Here is a 16,794-nt window from a genome sequence, read left to right as displayed (position 1 = left end):
CCACACAGGGCAGCATTCCCGCGTGGGCCAGCACTCTGCATGTGCCAGCTCGCCGCACGCGTCGGCTTGCCCTTACCAGGAGGCCCTGGGCATTGAACCTTGGGCCTCCTATATGGTAGACGGGAGCCCAATTGGTTGAGCCACATCCGTTTCCCTTAGAGAAGCTTTTGTTAGGGGCTGAATAGCAAACAGTTTGGAGATATACATTCTGGTGAGGACAAGGAACTCCTGATTAAAGAACCTATTGATAATCTGATACAGATGGAAGGCTCCTCAGTGCTGCATAGAGACTAGCTTCAGAGAAATCTGAAGGCAAAGAAATATCTCTCTGTGGGAGTGGTTTTGGATTTGGCCTGTGAATTTGGATTTGGATTTGGATTTGGCTTCATAGAGGTCTTAGGATCTTCCAGCTTTATTCAGGCTCCCAACACATAATCAATCACATAGAGGGAAAGGGCTCCTCTTGGATTCCATACCCACCCATTAGTATAAATATCATTGGATTTCTCTATTTTTGTATTTCTAAAAATATTTGTATTTCCCACATTTTCCTTAAATACACCTTATAAACAGTGCTCAGTATGTAACTGTATATTATATAGATTGATTATTCTTGCAGCCTTTAACTTTTTAAATTAATAAATAGAAGTAGATTCATTCATATATATGTATTTATATTATACATCTCATGTATATATGTAGAGGTAATAAACCCATATATATGTATATATGATATATATATACATTTCATATGGATTCACGCATAAATACAATGCTTCGTGGACTTACCCTAATTTCCCTTTATAGTTTTTTTTTTCTCTCAGCATTGTGTCTACTTTCTGAGTTTCTGTACTTTTCCTTTTTATCTTTCTTTCCCTCCCTCTCTCTCTCATCCCTCCATCCTTCCATTCCTCCATCTCTCCATCCTTCCTTCTCTCCTCTCCTCCCTCCTCTCTCCTTCCCTTCCATTTTTTGAATGTATCATGATTACACAGAAAGGGACACCAAGAGTTTATGGCTTGATCATTTTAGATTGGGAGCATAGTGAATTCTTTTATGTCATATAACCCTTGGCTAATGTTCTTATCAAAACATACTGCCCTTGATATGAAATGTATAATGTATCGTGATTCATTATTTCACTCAACTAGCATTTTTGTGTGTGTTCTTAAAGGAGCTTTTACATGACCAGACTGTTGTTTAATCTTTGTGACAGAGACATTTCTTTTAGCAAAGAGTTGCATGAGCCATCATTTGTTAAGTGCCTTGTGATTGGGAGAGTATTTGTTTGGAGATTCTTGCCAGCTGGATGCTTTGGGGGTGTAGACAGCTGTAATATGGAGGTTTGAGCCTGAGATACTAAGAAGCTGTTTGGTGTGTTGTAGCAACTACGAGAGTTGATAGCTGAACACAAGCCTCATATAGATAAGATGAACAAAACTGGGCCACAGTTACTGGAATTGAGCCCAGGGGAAGGCTTTTCAATCCAAGAGAAGTATGTGGCAGCTGACACCCTTTACAGTCAAATTAAAGAAGATGTCAAAAAGCGAGCTGTGGCACTGGATGAAGCCATATCTCAGTCTACTCAGGTAATCATTTATCAGAAATATAATTGGATTCTTCCAAATAGTAGATCATGGAAAGGTATTTTCCTGGATCTCTCAATTAAATTTCAGCTAACGATTATACCATTACATTGACACTGAGTACCGATGTATTTGTTTCTTGGAGGTGGTGTTTGCTTGCATCCAATCTTTATATTTGTCTTGCTGTTTATAGATAAAAGAAAAATAATTTCAATGTATTAGAAAGCATAATTATCACTAAAAATAAGATATTCCCTAAAGGCAATGTGAAGAAAGCCTATGAACAATAGGCTGTATAAAAATATGTAAATTTGGAAGCCAATTTTCTCCTTCTTTGAAGATGTGTTTTTTCAAGAAGTTGAATTTTGAAATTATTTACAAATATTTACTGATTATTATCATTAGATACACTGACATTAGGCTTTCATTTTCTATAATCCCACATGATGTTTCCTTTAATTTTAAGGATAGTGTATTATCTGTGAATGAATAAGTTTTTATAACTTTGATTAATTGTCTGTGGTACCTTTTGCAAACAAAATTTTAAAATTCTGTCGTGTATCATGGATGCTGTTCTCATTGTGTGTGTGACCATGAATTAAATACAAACTTCTCATTTAGCATTGGGAAAATTTTTTTGTTGTTTAATTTTTTTTTAAACATTTTTCAGTTCAGAAAATGTATATCATAAGGAATCCCCTTGATCTAGTCAAAACTGTCTATGAATTTCACCTTTAATAATGTAACTTTTATGTTATGCCAAAATAATCTGTAAAAATTACAGAAGCAGTCACTTTTGATATGACAAACCCCAGTTTATTGAACTTAATTTCTTAAATTAGTTTGAATTATGATAAGATGAAGCAATAGGTAAGATACTGCTTTCAGGTTTGCCTAATTATGCATTATAAAATACCATTTCTTAATGAAAACACTCAATTATTTCTAAGAAACCAAGTCTGTACTTCTTAAACATTGTGAAGCAGAGAAGTACATCCAAATCATGATCTTGGGAATGTCTTGAAACTCAAGGTGGACATAACTCTTTGGGTGGATATATTGGTAAAGGGACCAAAATTTAGTTCTTAATTGTGACATTAATAGATGTCTTTGCATTTAAATTCCACATTTAGTGTTACAGATCATTCCCTATAAATGATCCCTGTGTTTTACTCCTAGTTCCATGACAAGATAGACCAGATCCTTGAGAGCCTGGAACGCATTGTGGAGCGTTTGAGGCAGCCTCCATCCATCTCTGCTGAGGTCGAGAAGATTAAGGAGCAGATCAGTGAAAATAAGAATGTGTCAGTAGACATGGAAAAGCTACAACCATTGTATGAAACTCTTAAACAGAGGGGAGAGGAAATGATTGCTCGATCGGGGGGCACTGATAAAGACATATCAGCCAAAGGTAATAATTTTGTAATAAACAATTGAAACTTACTTTTAAAACAATTCTAAATTCTCATGCTGTTTACTGTAAACAGCCCAATTAAATAACCAAATGCCAGATCTTAGGAAAGGTTTCACAGATATGATACAAATAATGTGGTTGAAGGACTATGTACATAAACCCCTTGTTAATGACTTCCTCTGTTTGTGAAATTGGTTAAATGCCAAGTGTTCATCCAACAAAAAAAATGATGTTCTCCAGCCCTTTTAAACCAATTGGCTGTAGCATAACGATAATAAGACCAAACCTAGGGAGTTTTTCCCCATTATATACTATGCTGCCTTACATAAAGCATACTTGATCTCATAACTATAGTAATGACACCGCAACAATAGTCAGGTATCTTAGAGATGTGTGCTGAGGGTCGAAAGGATGAGCACGTAAGCACTGATTTCTCATCAGAAACCATGGAGGCAAGAAGGCAGTGGGATGATATTTAAAGTGCTAAATGCAAAAAACTGCCAACCAAAAGTTCTGTATCTGGCAAAACTGTCTTTCAAAAATGAGGGCCAGAGTAAGACATTCCCAGAGAAGCAAAATCTAAGCGCGTTCATCACCACTAGCCCAGCCCTACAAGAGATGCTGAAGAGTTTTGCAGGTTGAAAGGAGAGGACCCCAGACAATAGATTGAAGCCACATGAAAAAATAAAGATCTCTGGTAAGGGAAGCAACAGGGGTAAATATAAATGCAATGACTATTGTTTTTTTGTTTTGTAACTCCACTATTTACTTCCTAAAGGATCTAAAAGGCAAATGCATAAAATGTAATGATAAATTAGTGGTTTTGGACTCATAATCTATAAATATGTAGCTTATAGCAAGAACTTCATAAAGACTGAGAGGATGGAGGGTATAGGAACATAGTTTGAGTATACTGTGGAAGTTAAGTTGGTATTAAAGCAAAATAAGATTGTTACAGATATAGGGTTGTAAAGTTAAACCCATTGTTACTATAAAGGAAATATCAGAGAATATGCAAGCTCATAGAGACACAAGTTAGAGTACAGGTTTCCAGATGAGGGGGACAGGAGAGACAGAGAATTATTGTAAACTTGGGTGTAGGGAGATGGGAAAGTTTTAGTGACAGAAGTTGGTCAGGGTACCACAACACAGTGAATGTTATTAATCCCTGAGTTGAATGCTTTGGAGTAGTTGAGATAGCAAAGTTTATGTTGTATAGATGTTCCCACAATTAAAAAAAAAAAATGCAGCTAAAGAGACAATGACAATTAAAGGCTGTGCATGATCCTGGATGGTATCTAACAAAGGCGAAGAGAAGGTTCAAAAGGACAATATTCAGACTTATAAAAAAATTGATGTATCAATGTTAGATCTCTTGAACTGGATAACTAAACTTAAGATGGATATATGAATGTCTTTGTTCTTAGAATACATACATGGCAATATTAACTATTCAAGGAGTGTCATGTATACAACTTTTATTCAAGTGTTCAAAAGATGGACTGATAAATAAGTAGATGGATAGATTGATGGATAGAATGATATGGCTCATTTGGCAAAATGTTAAAATGGGTGGGTCTTGGTATCTGGGATGATAGGGGTATGTTGAAGTTCTCTATATGGAGTTTGTATTATTTTGTAACTATCCTGTAAGTTTGGAAGTATTTTAAAACAAAGTTAAAAAAAGAGAAAGAGCATGTACATAGGTTAATGGAAACTTGTGACAAGAGTATTCTAGAAACATGCCAAAAGTATATATCCTATATTGTTATATCCCTGAGTCTGAAATGACAACTTCATTCTTAATTTGGAGAATAAAATTAAAGAATATACTGAGGTGATTATATCACCTTGGGATTAAAGCCAGCCTTAGTAACCTTGAAAACCTCATGGATCTCTTAGGAACTCACTTAGCTTTGAGCACCTGCTTTTGTCAGGAAGAGCCTTGGTTTTGGAGGAGTAAGAGGCCCTTAGATCTTGCTTTATGTGGGACTGGCTCTTTGGCCCAATGATGCCCACTAGAATAGGATAGTGAAAATTTGGTCCAGTTTTAGATTCTTAGCAAATTGAATCACTGCTTTCTGTGTGAACTAAGACATTCTGTTTTTATTTCTTAATTGTGGCTAACAGATAGCCTTATTAATATTGTTTTGTTCCATAGCTATTCAGGATAAGCTTGACCAAATGGTTTTCATTTGGGAGAACATACATACATTGGTAGAAGAAAGGGAAGCCAAACTACTTGATGTGATGGAACTAGCAGAAAAATTCTGGTGTGATCACATGTCATTGGTAGTTACCACTAAAGATACACAAGATTTTATCCGGGACCTAGAGGATCCTGGAATTGATCCGTCAGTAGTAAAACAGCAGCAAGAAGCAGCAGAGGTAAGCAGAAAACCTCATTTCTAGTTAAATAATCAATTTTGGGGGCTTGGATTCCATGGTTCATATTAGGAATCACTTTGTTAAAATGTATTTTGGGTTTCAAAAATGGTACGCACAGTGATATGTTATGAGACAGGGCATACCCAGGAATTTCACTTGTAGAGTATGTATTTTAAAATGTTTCCTCCATCCCCAGTGCTTCTGCCTTATTTCAGGACCTCGTTATCTTTTCTTTTGATTTCTAATGTCATTTAAAAGTGGTATTCCTGCCTGCAGACTCTCTTTCCTTGGCATGCCTGTAACCTTGATGCTAGTTGTCTCCCTGGATGTGCTCTTATTGAGTCACTGCTTGAAAGTTCTCAGAGGCATCCACTGCCTACTGGATAAAGTCCAAACTCCCTAGAACAGGGTATGCAGATTTTTACGTCTTAGCTTCACCCATGCAATATGTTTCCAAAGCCATTTTTTCCTACTCTTCCTTCACGCATGCTCCTTCTCTTCCATTAATTAGAAAGTGACTTTTCCCAAAATTCCTATGCATTTTCTAGCCTCCAAACCTTTGCATGTTTTATTTCCTCACTCTAGAAAATGTCCTTATGGCCACATTTCTGACTAGATCCCACGCAAACTTCAAGGTTCAGATGGATGATTACCTCCCTGTAAAATCTATTTTTACATACTTGGCAGAGTTAGTCCATCTGGGTTCCCATAACACTTTCCTCTTGGAAAGGACTCTACACATTTGATTTATCATTGCTTATACACTGTCTTTGCTAATGGACTGTGAGCTCCTTGAAAGGACTGACTGTATCTATTTTTCTTTGTATCCCCAATGCCTAGTTTAGAGCTTGGTTCATGTTTTATTGAAAGAATAAATATATTTAACCAACAAGATGAAAGCAAAAGTAGAATATTGCATTTCTGCTGTAGGGTTTTTTTGTGTATGTGGTTTTTGGAACTAGGGTAATGACATAAAATGTAAACCCAAGGCTATATTATCCTAGACTACTAACAGAGTTGTATATATTTTTAATGTACATAGCCAGACTGTTTAGTTTGAAAAACAAAATGTTTTTCTACATTTTTTAGTATTGCTGATATTTTTTAAAATTTGCTGTGCTGTTTGTTACAGCTAATTCTTTCTTAAGTGTTATCTTTATAGTAAATGTTATTTGTTACTCATTTCATGGATGGTGTTTTTTCTTTTCAAAATATTCCTTTTGTTATCTTGTTTATTGCAGAAACAGAAAACAGAGAAGAAAATAAAAATTGACCATAATCCCACCTGCTAGAAATAATTGTCATTATTATCTTCATGTACATCTTTTTAGTTTGTGTGGATTTGCTTAAAATTTCAAAACTTCCATTTTCTTATATTAGGCCATAAAGGAAGAAATAGATGGACTGCAGGAAGAACTGGATCTAGTCATTAACCTAGGTTCTGAACTCACTGCTGCATGTGGAGAGCCCGATAAACCCCTTGTCAAGAAGAGCATAGATGAGGTACAGCAGACATATTTTCTACTTTTATCAGAATGCTATTTTTAGTTGGTTTACTAAATTATATTTGATAGAAGTAGTTGGGAAATTTAACATATGACACAAGAACTAAAACTGTTCTAATATTTATATTGTAGTTAAATTCAGCATGGGATTCGCTAAATAAAACTTGGAAGGACCGGGTTGACAGACTTGATGAGGCGATGCAGACTGCTGTTCAGTACCAAGATGGACTGCAGGTAAGGGGATTACAGTGTGTCTGCTGCTCCTGGCTGGCAGGAGGGATCATGCTAATTAATGTCTATAAATTTGTGCATTGGCACCACCCTGAGACTGGAAGTGCACACATGTGGACAAATTATTCCTGCAGTTGTCTCACCTACTTTAACTCATGTTTTGTCTTATAGCACATATTTCTGACACTACAGAAATGTATAGATTTATATACATATATAAACACTATTTGTACATACATGCAGTGAAATTTATGTTGAAAGGAAATATTTTCTTTTTTTTTTTAAGTGAAAGTAAACTTTCCCATATAGTACTTTTCATAAATGGCTTAGTACCAGACAGTGAAATGGAACTAAATCTGAGTTCTGTTCTAAAGTTGAGTGGACTAAGATGAAAGGAAGTAAACACTATCTAAAAATATCACCAAGTTTAACTAAAGTCAGAAGTAAAGAAATCTGATTTGAAGCCAGTATTCTCCATGTACTGAAATAGATTTATTTTATTAGGTCATAATCTGGTGTGTAAAATGTTTTGTTTTGTTTTTTTTCTTTTCTCTTTATATAACTCCTTTTAATAGTTGTTTTTCACCTCTTTTAAGAGTTCTCATTCAGTTTATTAACCATTTCTGCAGTTTTTTTATGTTAAATTTCTCCTGTCAATGGAGGCCTTCTCAGTGATATTTCTTTCCCTACCTCCTTAACTTTGTTCCATTTCCTAACAGGCTGGCAAGAGTTTAATCTCTCATCTGTCCTACCATATGGAAAAAACCTTTCTAAGTATTTCCATAACACCAAGCAAATATTATTTTTAAAGCTCAGATGAGAACACTTTTTCCTTTTTGATTATGCCACTGCATTTCTCTGTTTGTAAAAATAAATATCACCAGCCAGGCTTTATGCCAGCTGAAAGATGTTTTGAACTATAGACATATATGAAAAAAATTAATAATTTATTGATTGGCTAGATATCATTATAATGGCCAATTACTAAAATGCACTCCAGCCTCTGTCTGTGAGACCAGGTCATGGTTTTCACCTAGCTTTAGTAGGTCATTTAGTTGTGCTCTCCTCTGTGGCTAAAAGTGGCCCCACCACTGTGTTCAGCCATCTGACATCAGGAGGTCACAAGCAAGACACCATGACTCTGCAGTCTCATTACCATTACTAGAACAATGCAAATCACAGTTCCTGTTGATTGTGTTTTAGTAGCCTCATCTGCATGAATGAAGGGCAGCTTGATTTATTGAATAGCTCTGGCTAGATGTTGAAAGCTCCAGAAGCAAGGGAGCCTTCGAGGTTTGATTGTAAAGTAAAATAAATTTTATTTTCCAGTTTGTGGATGAAGTTCTTTGGTAAGGTTTATTGATGACACCTTGAAAATGCTAAAAAAATTTTTGCTTACTGTATGGTCTTGCAACATCATTCAAGTGTGAAATAATTTTATGTATTCAGTACCTGGAAAAATATGAGCCGAGACATTTTAGAATGTTTATATTACCTAAAAAGAATAAGAAAAATAGGAGATTCTGATGTCTTCGTTGCAATTCAGAATTATGGTCTAAATATCAGTAATTTATATGTGATGGATTTCAGTGCTAATCCAAATAACAGCTAAGGGTTGCTCAAGTACTGAACAATATTTTGCTCAAGTACTGAACTATAAACTTCTTTTCTTTTCGATATATTTTCACTAGCTACCTTTTAGACAGGCATAAAAGAGTGTAGAGATTTTATTCCATAGAACTAAATTTATAAAAATTTATTCAAATGCACTTTTTTAAGAAATTGTATTTTAAGATCTATTCAGCAAAAATTTACTTTTGCAAATATGGACACAGAAAAAGAGGTTCCTTCTATTTCACAGGTGGGACAACCATTTCAGTATGTTGCTTTACTTAAATATTTAGGTGAACCCTTTTATTTCCTTTAACCTAGGCTCATTCTGCAATATCTTTATAGATTTATGATTGTATTCCTCTGTAACACTTGAGTAGCAGTTTCAAATGTCCTATCATAATAACACATTGACTAATATGTCTTTTAGGCAGTATTCGACTGGGTAGATATTGCAGGTGGAAAATTAGCTTCAATGTCACCAATTGGAACAGATCTTGAAACTGTCAAGCAGCAGATTGAAGAGCTAAAGGTATGGGTTAGGTTTAACTACTTTAGTAAACACTACCTTGCTTTTTTTTTTTTTTTTCAGTTTCATAAAACACTTATATATGCAATATTACCCATATTCATACTAACATAAGATTTCACTATAGCTGTACAGTCCCATGTTACCTTGTTTAGCTTGTTTTCTAGTTCCTTGCATTTTAAAGTTCTTGCTTCACAGATTCTTTGCACAAATTTATTTCTTTTAGGTAATTGAAGCTGATTTAATATTTTATTTTAAAACCACTGACAGTAGTACCTGACATATAGTAAGCAGTATATTAGTGCTTATTTAATAAAATACTAGTTGTTTTCTTATTGTTAAATCAATACATGTTCATGATAGAAAAATCAGAACGTGCAGATAGACAAAAAGGAGAAAAACAAAATTTTTTTTTAAACTACCCAGTAGGTTATGTACCCAGAGGCAGCCACTCTTTAAGATTTGGTTTATAGTCTTTCAAATCTCCTCATGTTAAGGCAGGATGGGTTGTGGGGTGTATTTATATATGTATTTACAGATAGATGGATCATATGGTAAAGAATTTTTTTAGCTTGCTTTTTTATTCAGTAGTATATTGTTACCAGTACACATACAGCAACATTTTAATTTTCTTCAGTGTGATCTGAGTAATTCATTTAGTCTAACAGGCTAAAGACACATGCATGGTATAATAATGTCTCCCAAAATGATTGTTTGGTAAATGTTTGTTGTTTTTCCATCTGCTTTGCCCTGTAATTTTTGCATTTGTGGCTTTTGATCTCCAGCTGTGAAAATGGCTAGACTCTTTCCTCTTTGAATTCTTCATTTATCAAAGTGAGATCAACTATTTCCTGCCTAATTTTAAGCTCCAGTCTACAAAGACATCACATCATCTTCAATGAACTCCACCAGATTTTCATATAAAATTATTATCTGGCTTTAAAATTGTAGCATTTTCTTCCATAAGTCTGACATAGATATTTCATTTGGAAACAGTTTTCTTTTCTTTTTAAGAATTGTACTGTTACCATCCTTAGATTGAGATTTTTTTATTTTATCTGATAAAGTGGTAAGTAGATGAAATATTTTATGTACAATTACAGATGTGAAGGAGAAATTATTTTAGTTACTTAGAGATATATCACTAGTTTTTATATCACAAACTGGGTAGCAGTGTTCACTCTGAAATCAGGTTGCCTGAGTTTAGATCCCAATCCATCAATTCCTAGCCAAATGACCTAGGGCAACATATCTCACTGATGTCACCTCTGCATCCTTAGCTTAAATTGAGGATAAAATTATTTTCCTTATAAGCTTGTTGTGAGTACCTTTTAGTACATAGCAAGTGCTCAGTATACTTTATTGCTTTTCATTATTATTTTCATAAGTTTGAAAAATTTTGAAGACTGCTCAGTCATTATTTATTGCAGATTAAAATTTATAAGGAGTAATTTCCTGCTAAAAGCAACCATTTACTGACTTGTTAATTGGCAAAGCCAAGATTTAAATATAATATATGTCATAATTTGGGAAGAGAATAATATTATTCTGTGTCAGGAATGGGTGAGGCATAGGAATGATAATATTAAGAGCACAGCTTGCAGAAGACATAAAATTATCAGTGGATGAAAGGTGTGTTTATGTTTTAGAGCAGAAAATATTAATTTGACTTTCTTAGAGATAGCTTTTTCAGGGTTTCCTGTAAGTCAATATATATCTTACTTTTTCCCTAAAATTTCAAAGCTCAGTTATGGGATATATATAATTAGGATTTGAAATAAGTTCAGTCTTGAAATTTGTTAATTTTTCATTGTAGAGAACAAAATAGAATTTTCAAAGATAGGAATTAGAGGCATCTTTCCATCAGGAAATATTAATAAAGAGAAAAGTTTTCCCTTATCTTTTTTGTCTATAATTATTTATTAGTAAATTCTGTATTAGATTTTTATTCTTCTTCACTTCCTCCTGATAAGAATAGATATAACCCATAGAATTGTTTTAAAGTTAATAATTTATAATAAATTCCCTTGCATATCTCTTTTTTGGAAAAAAAATAGCAATTTAAGTCAGAAGCCTATCAACAACAAATAGAAATGGAAAGATTAAACCATCAAGCAGAGCTTTTGCTAAAGAAAGTAACAGAAGAGAGTGACAAGCACACTGTTCAAGACCCATTAATGGAACTGAAACTGATATGGGATAGCCTTGATGAAAGAATTATCAATAGACAGGTAAATACCAAGATTTTTGTTAAGAAGTTACACATTTTCAATTTCGTACATATTCATTTAATAATAAAATAATTATTAAAAATTAAGATTTGACAATTCTGAGCATAAACTTTTGAAGACATTAAATTCCTTTGTTTCATTATAACTCTCAAGTGCAATTTTTTTTTTAGTCACAAAAAAGATGCAGTCTTAAAATGTAGAAAGATGTGATGATTAGATCTTTTTGGATATGCTTATGGACTTATGCACTATAAACAATTGGTTTTTTGCCTCTGTTCTATGAATGTACATCATTTATAATATCAAACTCATATATTATTTCCTTTCTTTTCACTTTTTCTGTAGCATAAGCTGGAGGGTGCTTTATTAGCTCTGGGACAGTTCCAACATGCTCTGGATGAACTATTGACTTGGCTGACAAACACCGAGGGCTTGCTAGGTGAACAGAAACCTGTTGGAGGAGACCCTAAAGCCATTGAGATTGAACTTGCCAAGCATCATGTATGTATTTGTTATTGCATGTTCCGTTTCTTCTCTATGCATAGAGTTTATCCTGATTTTCAAGTCTTTTTGACTTTAATATTCAAATTAATAGTGGTATCTTCAAAGTCCTAAATCCTAAAATTAAATAAATTTTACTTGACTATCAAATAGAAAATATTTCATTGTATATTTTTATTAGCATTTTTAAAATAAAAGTTGATTTTTAGTATGTTAATGTGCAGGGCACTCCTTGTGTGCAATAGCACTGCATGTGGGCCAGCTCACCACATGGGTCAGGAGACCCTGGGTTTTGAACCCTGGACCTCCTATATGGTAGGCAGATGCTCTGTCAGTTGAACCACAACCGCTTCACCTGTTAACATATGCTTTTATAGGTTTTCACTATCTTGCTTCAGTTCCCCTTCTTTATACCTTTCCCAGCAATAATTGACCCCTTATTCAAATTCTTATTCCTCTTTAACCTAGTTCTTTCTACATATGTAGTCCTGACAGAACCCTATCTTAAATTGGCAACTAGCATTTATTTTGTATCCTTAATGTTTAGATAGAATCTGCTTTGTTATATAATGTTTATTTTACAGCTTTGCTATGAGTACTGAAGACTGGCTAGACTGTTCATAAAAACAAAATATGTTTATTCTCATTGTGGGAGTTTTGAGGTACATTTTCATTTTCATAAACTTTGTAATTATCTTAAAAGTAACACACATCAGTGATGGGAATTCTGTTTAATATAGTAGAGGTGGGAGCATTGATGCCCTGTTCCAGTTATTTTGACAGGAAATAGGTAGAGAGCTTTTAATTCTGTGTCTCTTTCTTTGAGTGGTTAAAAATGACTCCTTTTCATTTTTTCCTTCCATTTCCCAATGATCAAAAGTTGGAGCACTTAGATGTCCCAGTACAGATGCTGGCTGAAGGGAGGGAATGTTTACATCCCTCTCCTGATTTCCCCTCCTGCTCCTGGACTTTGGCTTGTGTGGTGGGACTCAGACCATTGGGAAGAATGGACTTTATAGAATTTTCTTTTACTGACCATGAGACTATTGAACACGTGCATTTTGAAAGTAAAGTGATTTATGTGGTTAACTTATCAAAGCACATGCTTCTATAAAGATAACCCCTTAGTCTATTGATTTTTAGCCTTTCCAAAACACCCCCTCATTATATGCCTCAGAAAACAAGTGAATATAGTCAGAGAACCAGTGATCTCAGATGGTTGCTGCTCTTTACTGAAAATCCTGTCTGGTCTGGATTTCCCTCCAGATGTGTGCTGTCTTACATAGGTCTGAGAAATGTTCCTTTTCTTTGCTGTTGTCAACTCAGAGTCAGTGCGTGTAGGGTAGGATTACAATTGACTCTCACTAAGATTAGAGGGAGGTGTCTTCTGATTTCCAAAAGTGTAAACATAGTCTTCTTAAAAGGAAACTATTATCAAGGCTATATTTATTCTTTAAAATGTAATTCTTTTCAGTATAAGAAATTGATTTTTTAACTTTAGAGGTGCTTTCTGTGTACTTACCACTCTCACCCAAGTACAGTATATTTAAGTGATAGTAATCTATTCTTCTATTTCTATGGTATAAAAGGAAGGCCTTATATACCAGGATCTATAATAAGTATTTCATATGTGTATTTTCTAGATAAAAAGACCACTAAACCTTGAAATGCTGTCTTCTAGTATCCTGAAATATACAACAAAATCTCTTTTCCTTGAGATTTGGGGCCTTTCAGGATCCCTGTCAGCTTAACAGTTGATTCCAGCACCTCTCCAACTAGGGAAGATAAAAGGATATTTTATGGTTATTATTTTTCCCTTTCATAATGCCAGTTACAAAATATGACTTCTTAGAAATATAATCATTTCATAGTTGAATATGGATATATAGGAGTAAAAATAAAATACCTTTTCAGTTAATTCCTTAAGACATGAAAATTAAGTTATGATTACATGGTGTTATCTTCATGTTTTTAGGTTCTTCAAAATGACGTATTAGCCCATCAGTCCACAGTGGAAGCAGTTAATAAAGCAGGAAATGATCTAATTGAATCAAGTGCAGGAGAAGAAGCAAGCAACCTCCAGAACAAACTTGAGGTTTTAAATCAACGCTGGCAAAATGTTTTGGAAAAAACAGAACAAAGGAAGCAGCAGCTGGATGGTGCCTTGCACCAGGTGAATAAAATAATAAATTCTCAAACTTTCCATAGCATTCAAGATGAAAATAGCTGGTTTAACAGACTCTTGTTTAATTTTTATACCTCAAGGAGAGAAGTAAAGGTAAATGGGATAAAAAATAGAACTGAATGTAGCTTTCCAGTTCTTAGCCTAATACTCTTATCTGCTAGAGCTCTCCTGATGCAAATCTAGTGGCACCTGGTGGTTCTTAAGTATGCTCAAAGAGGTTTAGTAGCCTGAGACTGTTTGAGTATTGTATTGTGCTTTAAAGAGACAGTGTGTATGTCCCAAAATTAAAACTCTGTACCACTTCAGGCCAAAGGGTTCCATGGCGAAATTGAAGATTTGCAGCAGTGGCTGACCGAAACAGAGCGTCATCTGTTGGCATCCAAACCTCTGGGAGGTTTACCGGAAACAGCCAAGGAGCAGCTTACCGCCCATATGGTAAGTACATTATTTTTAACAGCTCTTGCCTGAGATTAAGACACTGACCCTTTTGTGTGTGCCTTGGTGATACATAAATCATGAGAACAGGAATTAAAGGATATACAGTTTTGTAGGAGAAACCTCTGTGTGCAAATGTTAAAAACATTACCATTTGTTGATTGAATTTTTTTAGTCAGAACCTATTCTTTTTTTTCATATAATAAACTTTATTTTTAAAGAAATTTTTGATTACAGAAAAGTTATATCAAAAGTATAGGGGATTCCCATATACTCCACCCCCTCCCACATTTTCCCCTATTAATAACATCTTACGTTAGTGTGGTACCTGTGTTACAATTGATGAACAAATATTGAAACATTTTACTAACCAAGGTCTGTAGTTTACATTATGGTTTGCACTTTGCCAGTTTTATACGTTTTCACAAAATGTTTAATGGCCTGTATCCATCATTGCAGTATCATGCAGAACAATTCCAATGCTCTAAAAATGCCCTCTCCCCTCAGAACGTCTGGTAACCACTATCTTTATATCAGTGTTACAAGGTCTTCCATTAATACAATAATAATAAGCCTACTTTGGTCCATGATTGTATCCCTCCCTTATGTTTGTTCATTCCTCAATCTTAAGGATTTGGGAATGGTGATGCCCACTCTGCTTCAAATTGAGAAGGGACTTAGATATCAAGGGACAGATGGAAGAAACTGTTTTGCTTGTAGCTGTAGATACTCTTTGTTTTTTGTGTTTTTTTTTTAATCTTATTTATTCCCCCCCCCCCCCCATCTAGTCTTTGTGTCTACTTGCTCTGTGTCCTGTGTCCGCTTGCACCCTCGGTGGCACTGGGAAACTGTCTCCTTTTTTTTGTTGCATATCTTGCTGCGTCAGCTCTCCATGTGTGCGGCGCCATGCCTGGGTGGCTCTCCTTGCAGGGCACACTCCTTGCACATGGGGCACCCCTACGTGGGGGTGCCTCTGAGTGGCACAGCACTCCTTGTGTGCGACAGCACTGCACATGGGCCAGCTCATCACACAGGTCAGGAGGCCCTGGGTATTGAACCCTGGACCTCCCATATGGTAGGCAGATGCTCTATCTTGAGCCACATCTGCCTCCCACTCTTTGTTTTTTGGAATGGGGCTTGTCCATCATCATCATTTTGTTTGTTATCCTGGGCATGTCCGATGAACTGAAGAGTAGGTGTTGGCCGCAACTATGCTGAGATTCAGGACTTAACCAGCATATGCACAGATAAAAGATTTAAGTCTCTGGGACATAAACTTAATGGTTATAGTGCTAATCATAAATTCAAATAAAAGGGGTAGAAGAATCATATGTAGGGAAGTTATAAATGAGTCTAACTCTATTACATTGGGGAAATAGGTTATCATATATTCCAAAGTAATGCCACCTATGGGGTGCTGATTTCATAGGGTTGTGTGCCTTCCCTCTAGTGTCCAGATGTCTCTCAAACCTTTGGGAGCACCCCTGTTTGAGGCTTTGTCAGCCGTGGCAGTTAGTGAGATCCGCCTGAGAAATGCATAAGTGCAACCTCTGGAATGACCTCCTGACTCACTTTAAAATCTCTTGACTCTAAAAACTATTTTGTATTTAATGTTTCTCCCTTTTGGTCAAGGTCTCTTTTCACATGCATCTCTGGTTGTTATTTGATATTAATACCTCGGTGCCAGAAAGACTCATTCCTGGGAGTCATGTCCCATGTGGGGGGACAGGGGAAGGTAGTGAGTTTATTTGCTTAGTTTGTCTTAAGAGCCACATTTGAGTAACAAGTAGGTTTTCAGGAAGTAACTCTTAGGCAATAGTTATTAATAGGTAAATTTCAATTTTACAAGAATAAGTTCATAAGTACAAACATTAATATCAAAGGCTTGTGTTGGCACATTGGTCTGTTTTCTCTTATTATGCACTGCCTATGTACTCTAGAGATTCTTGCAACTCTATTTGAGATTATAGCAGGACTCCCTAGGATGGGAATTTAATATTTTATTGGTTATTTTGTGTGTCTCCATCTACTGAGGTCACACCCTATGACAACATGAACACATTCCTATACCAGAGAGGCATGCCCCAGGTACATGCTTCCCCTTACATCCCCACATCACCAAAGACCCTACACCGGTGAACCTCCACTGCCAGAGATGCTGAAAAAACACTCCCATAG

The 16,794-nt window shown here is 35.3% G+C and overlaps 1 protein-coding gene across 9 annotated transcripts in view; it reads left to right on the top strand.

Annotated features, from left to right (window-relative positions):
• LOC101417339 (dystonin) overlaps positions 1–16,794 on the top strand; it is a 486,360-nt gene that overhangs the window by 427,367 nt on the left and 42,199 nt on the right. For all 9 annotated transcript variants that reach the window (XM_004465347.5, XM_071218526.1, XM_058306906.2 and 6 more), the window contains 10 exons: positions 1,386–1,589; positions 2,766–2,997; positions 5,162–5,388; positions 6,769–6,891; positions 7,026–7,127; positions 9,166–9,267; positions 11,322–11,495; positions 11,841–11,996; positions 13,972–14,169; positions 14,488–14,616. In XM_004465347.5, the coding sequence (XP_004465404.1) occupies positions 1,386–1,589; positions 2,766–2,997; positions 5,162–5,388; positions 6,769–6,891; positions 7,026–7,127; positions 9,166–9,267; positions 11,322–11,495; positions 11,841–11,996; positions 13,972–14,169; positions 14,488–14,616 (1,647 nt within the window). The remainder of the gene's footprint in view (positions 1–1,385; positions 1,590–2,765; positions 2,998–5,161; positions 5,389–6,768; positions 6,892–7,025; positions 7,128–9,165; positions 9,268–11,321; positions 11,496–11,840; positions 11,997–13,971; positions 14,170–14,487; positions 14,617–16,794) is intronic.

The sequence above is a fragment of the Dasypus novemcinctus genome, chromosome 11 (assembly GCF_030445035.2).
Source record: "Dasypus novemcinctus isolate mDasNov1 chromosome 11, mDasNov1.1.hap2, whole genome shotgun sequence".
In the NCBI taxonomy this organism is placed as follows: Eukaryota; Metazoa; Chordata; class Mammalia; order Cingulata; family Dasypodidae; genus Dasypus; species Dasypus novemcinctus.
This window is presented reverse-complemented; position numbering and strand designations above follow the sequence as displayed.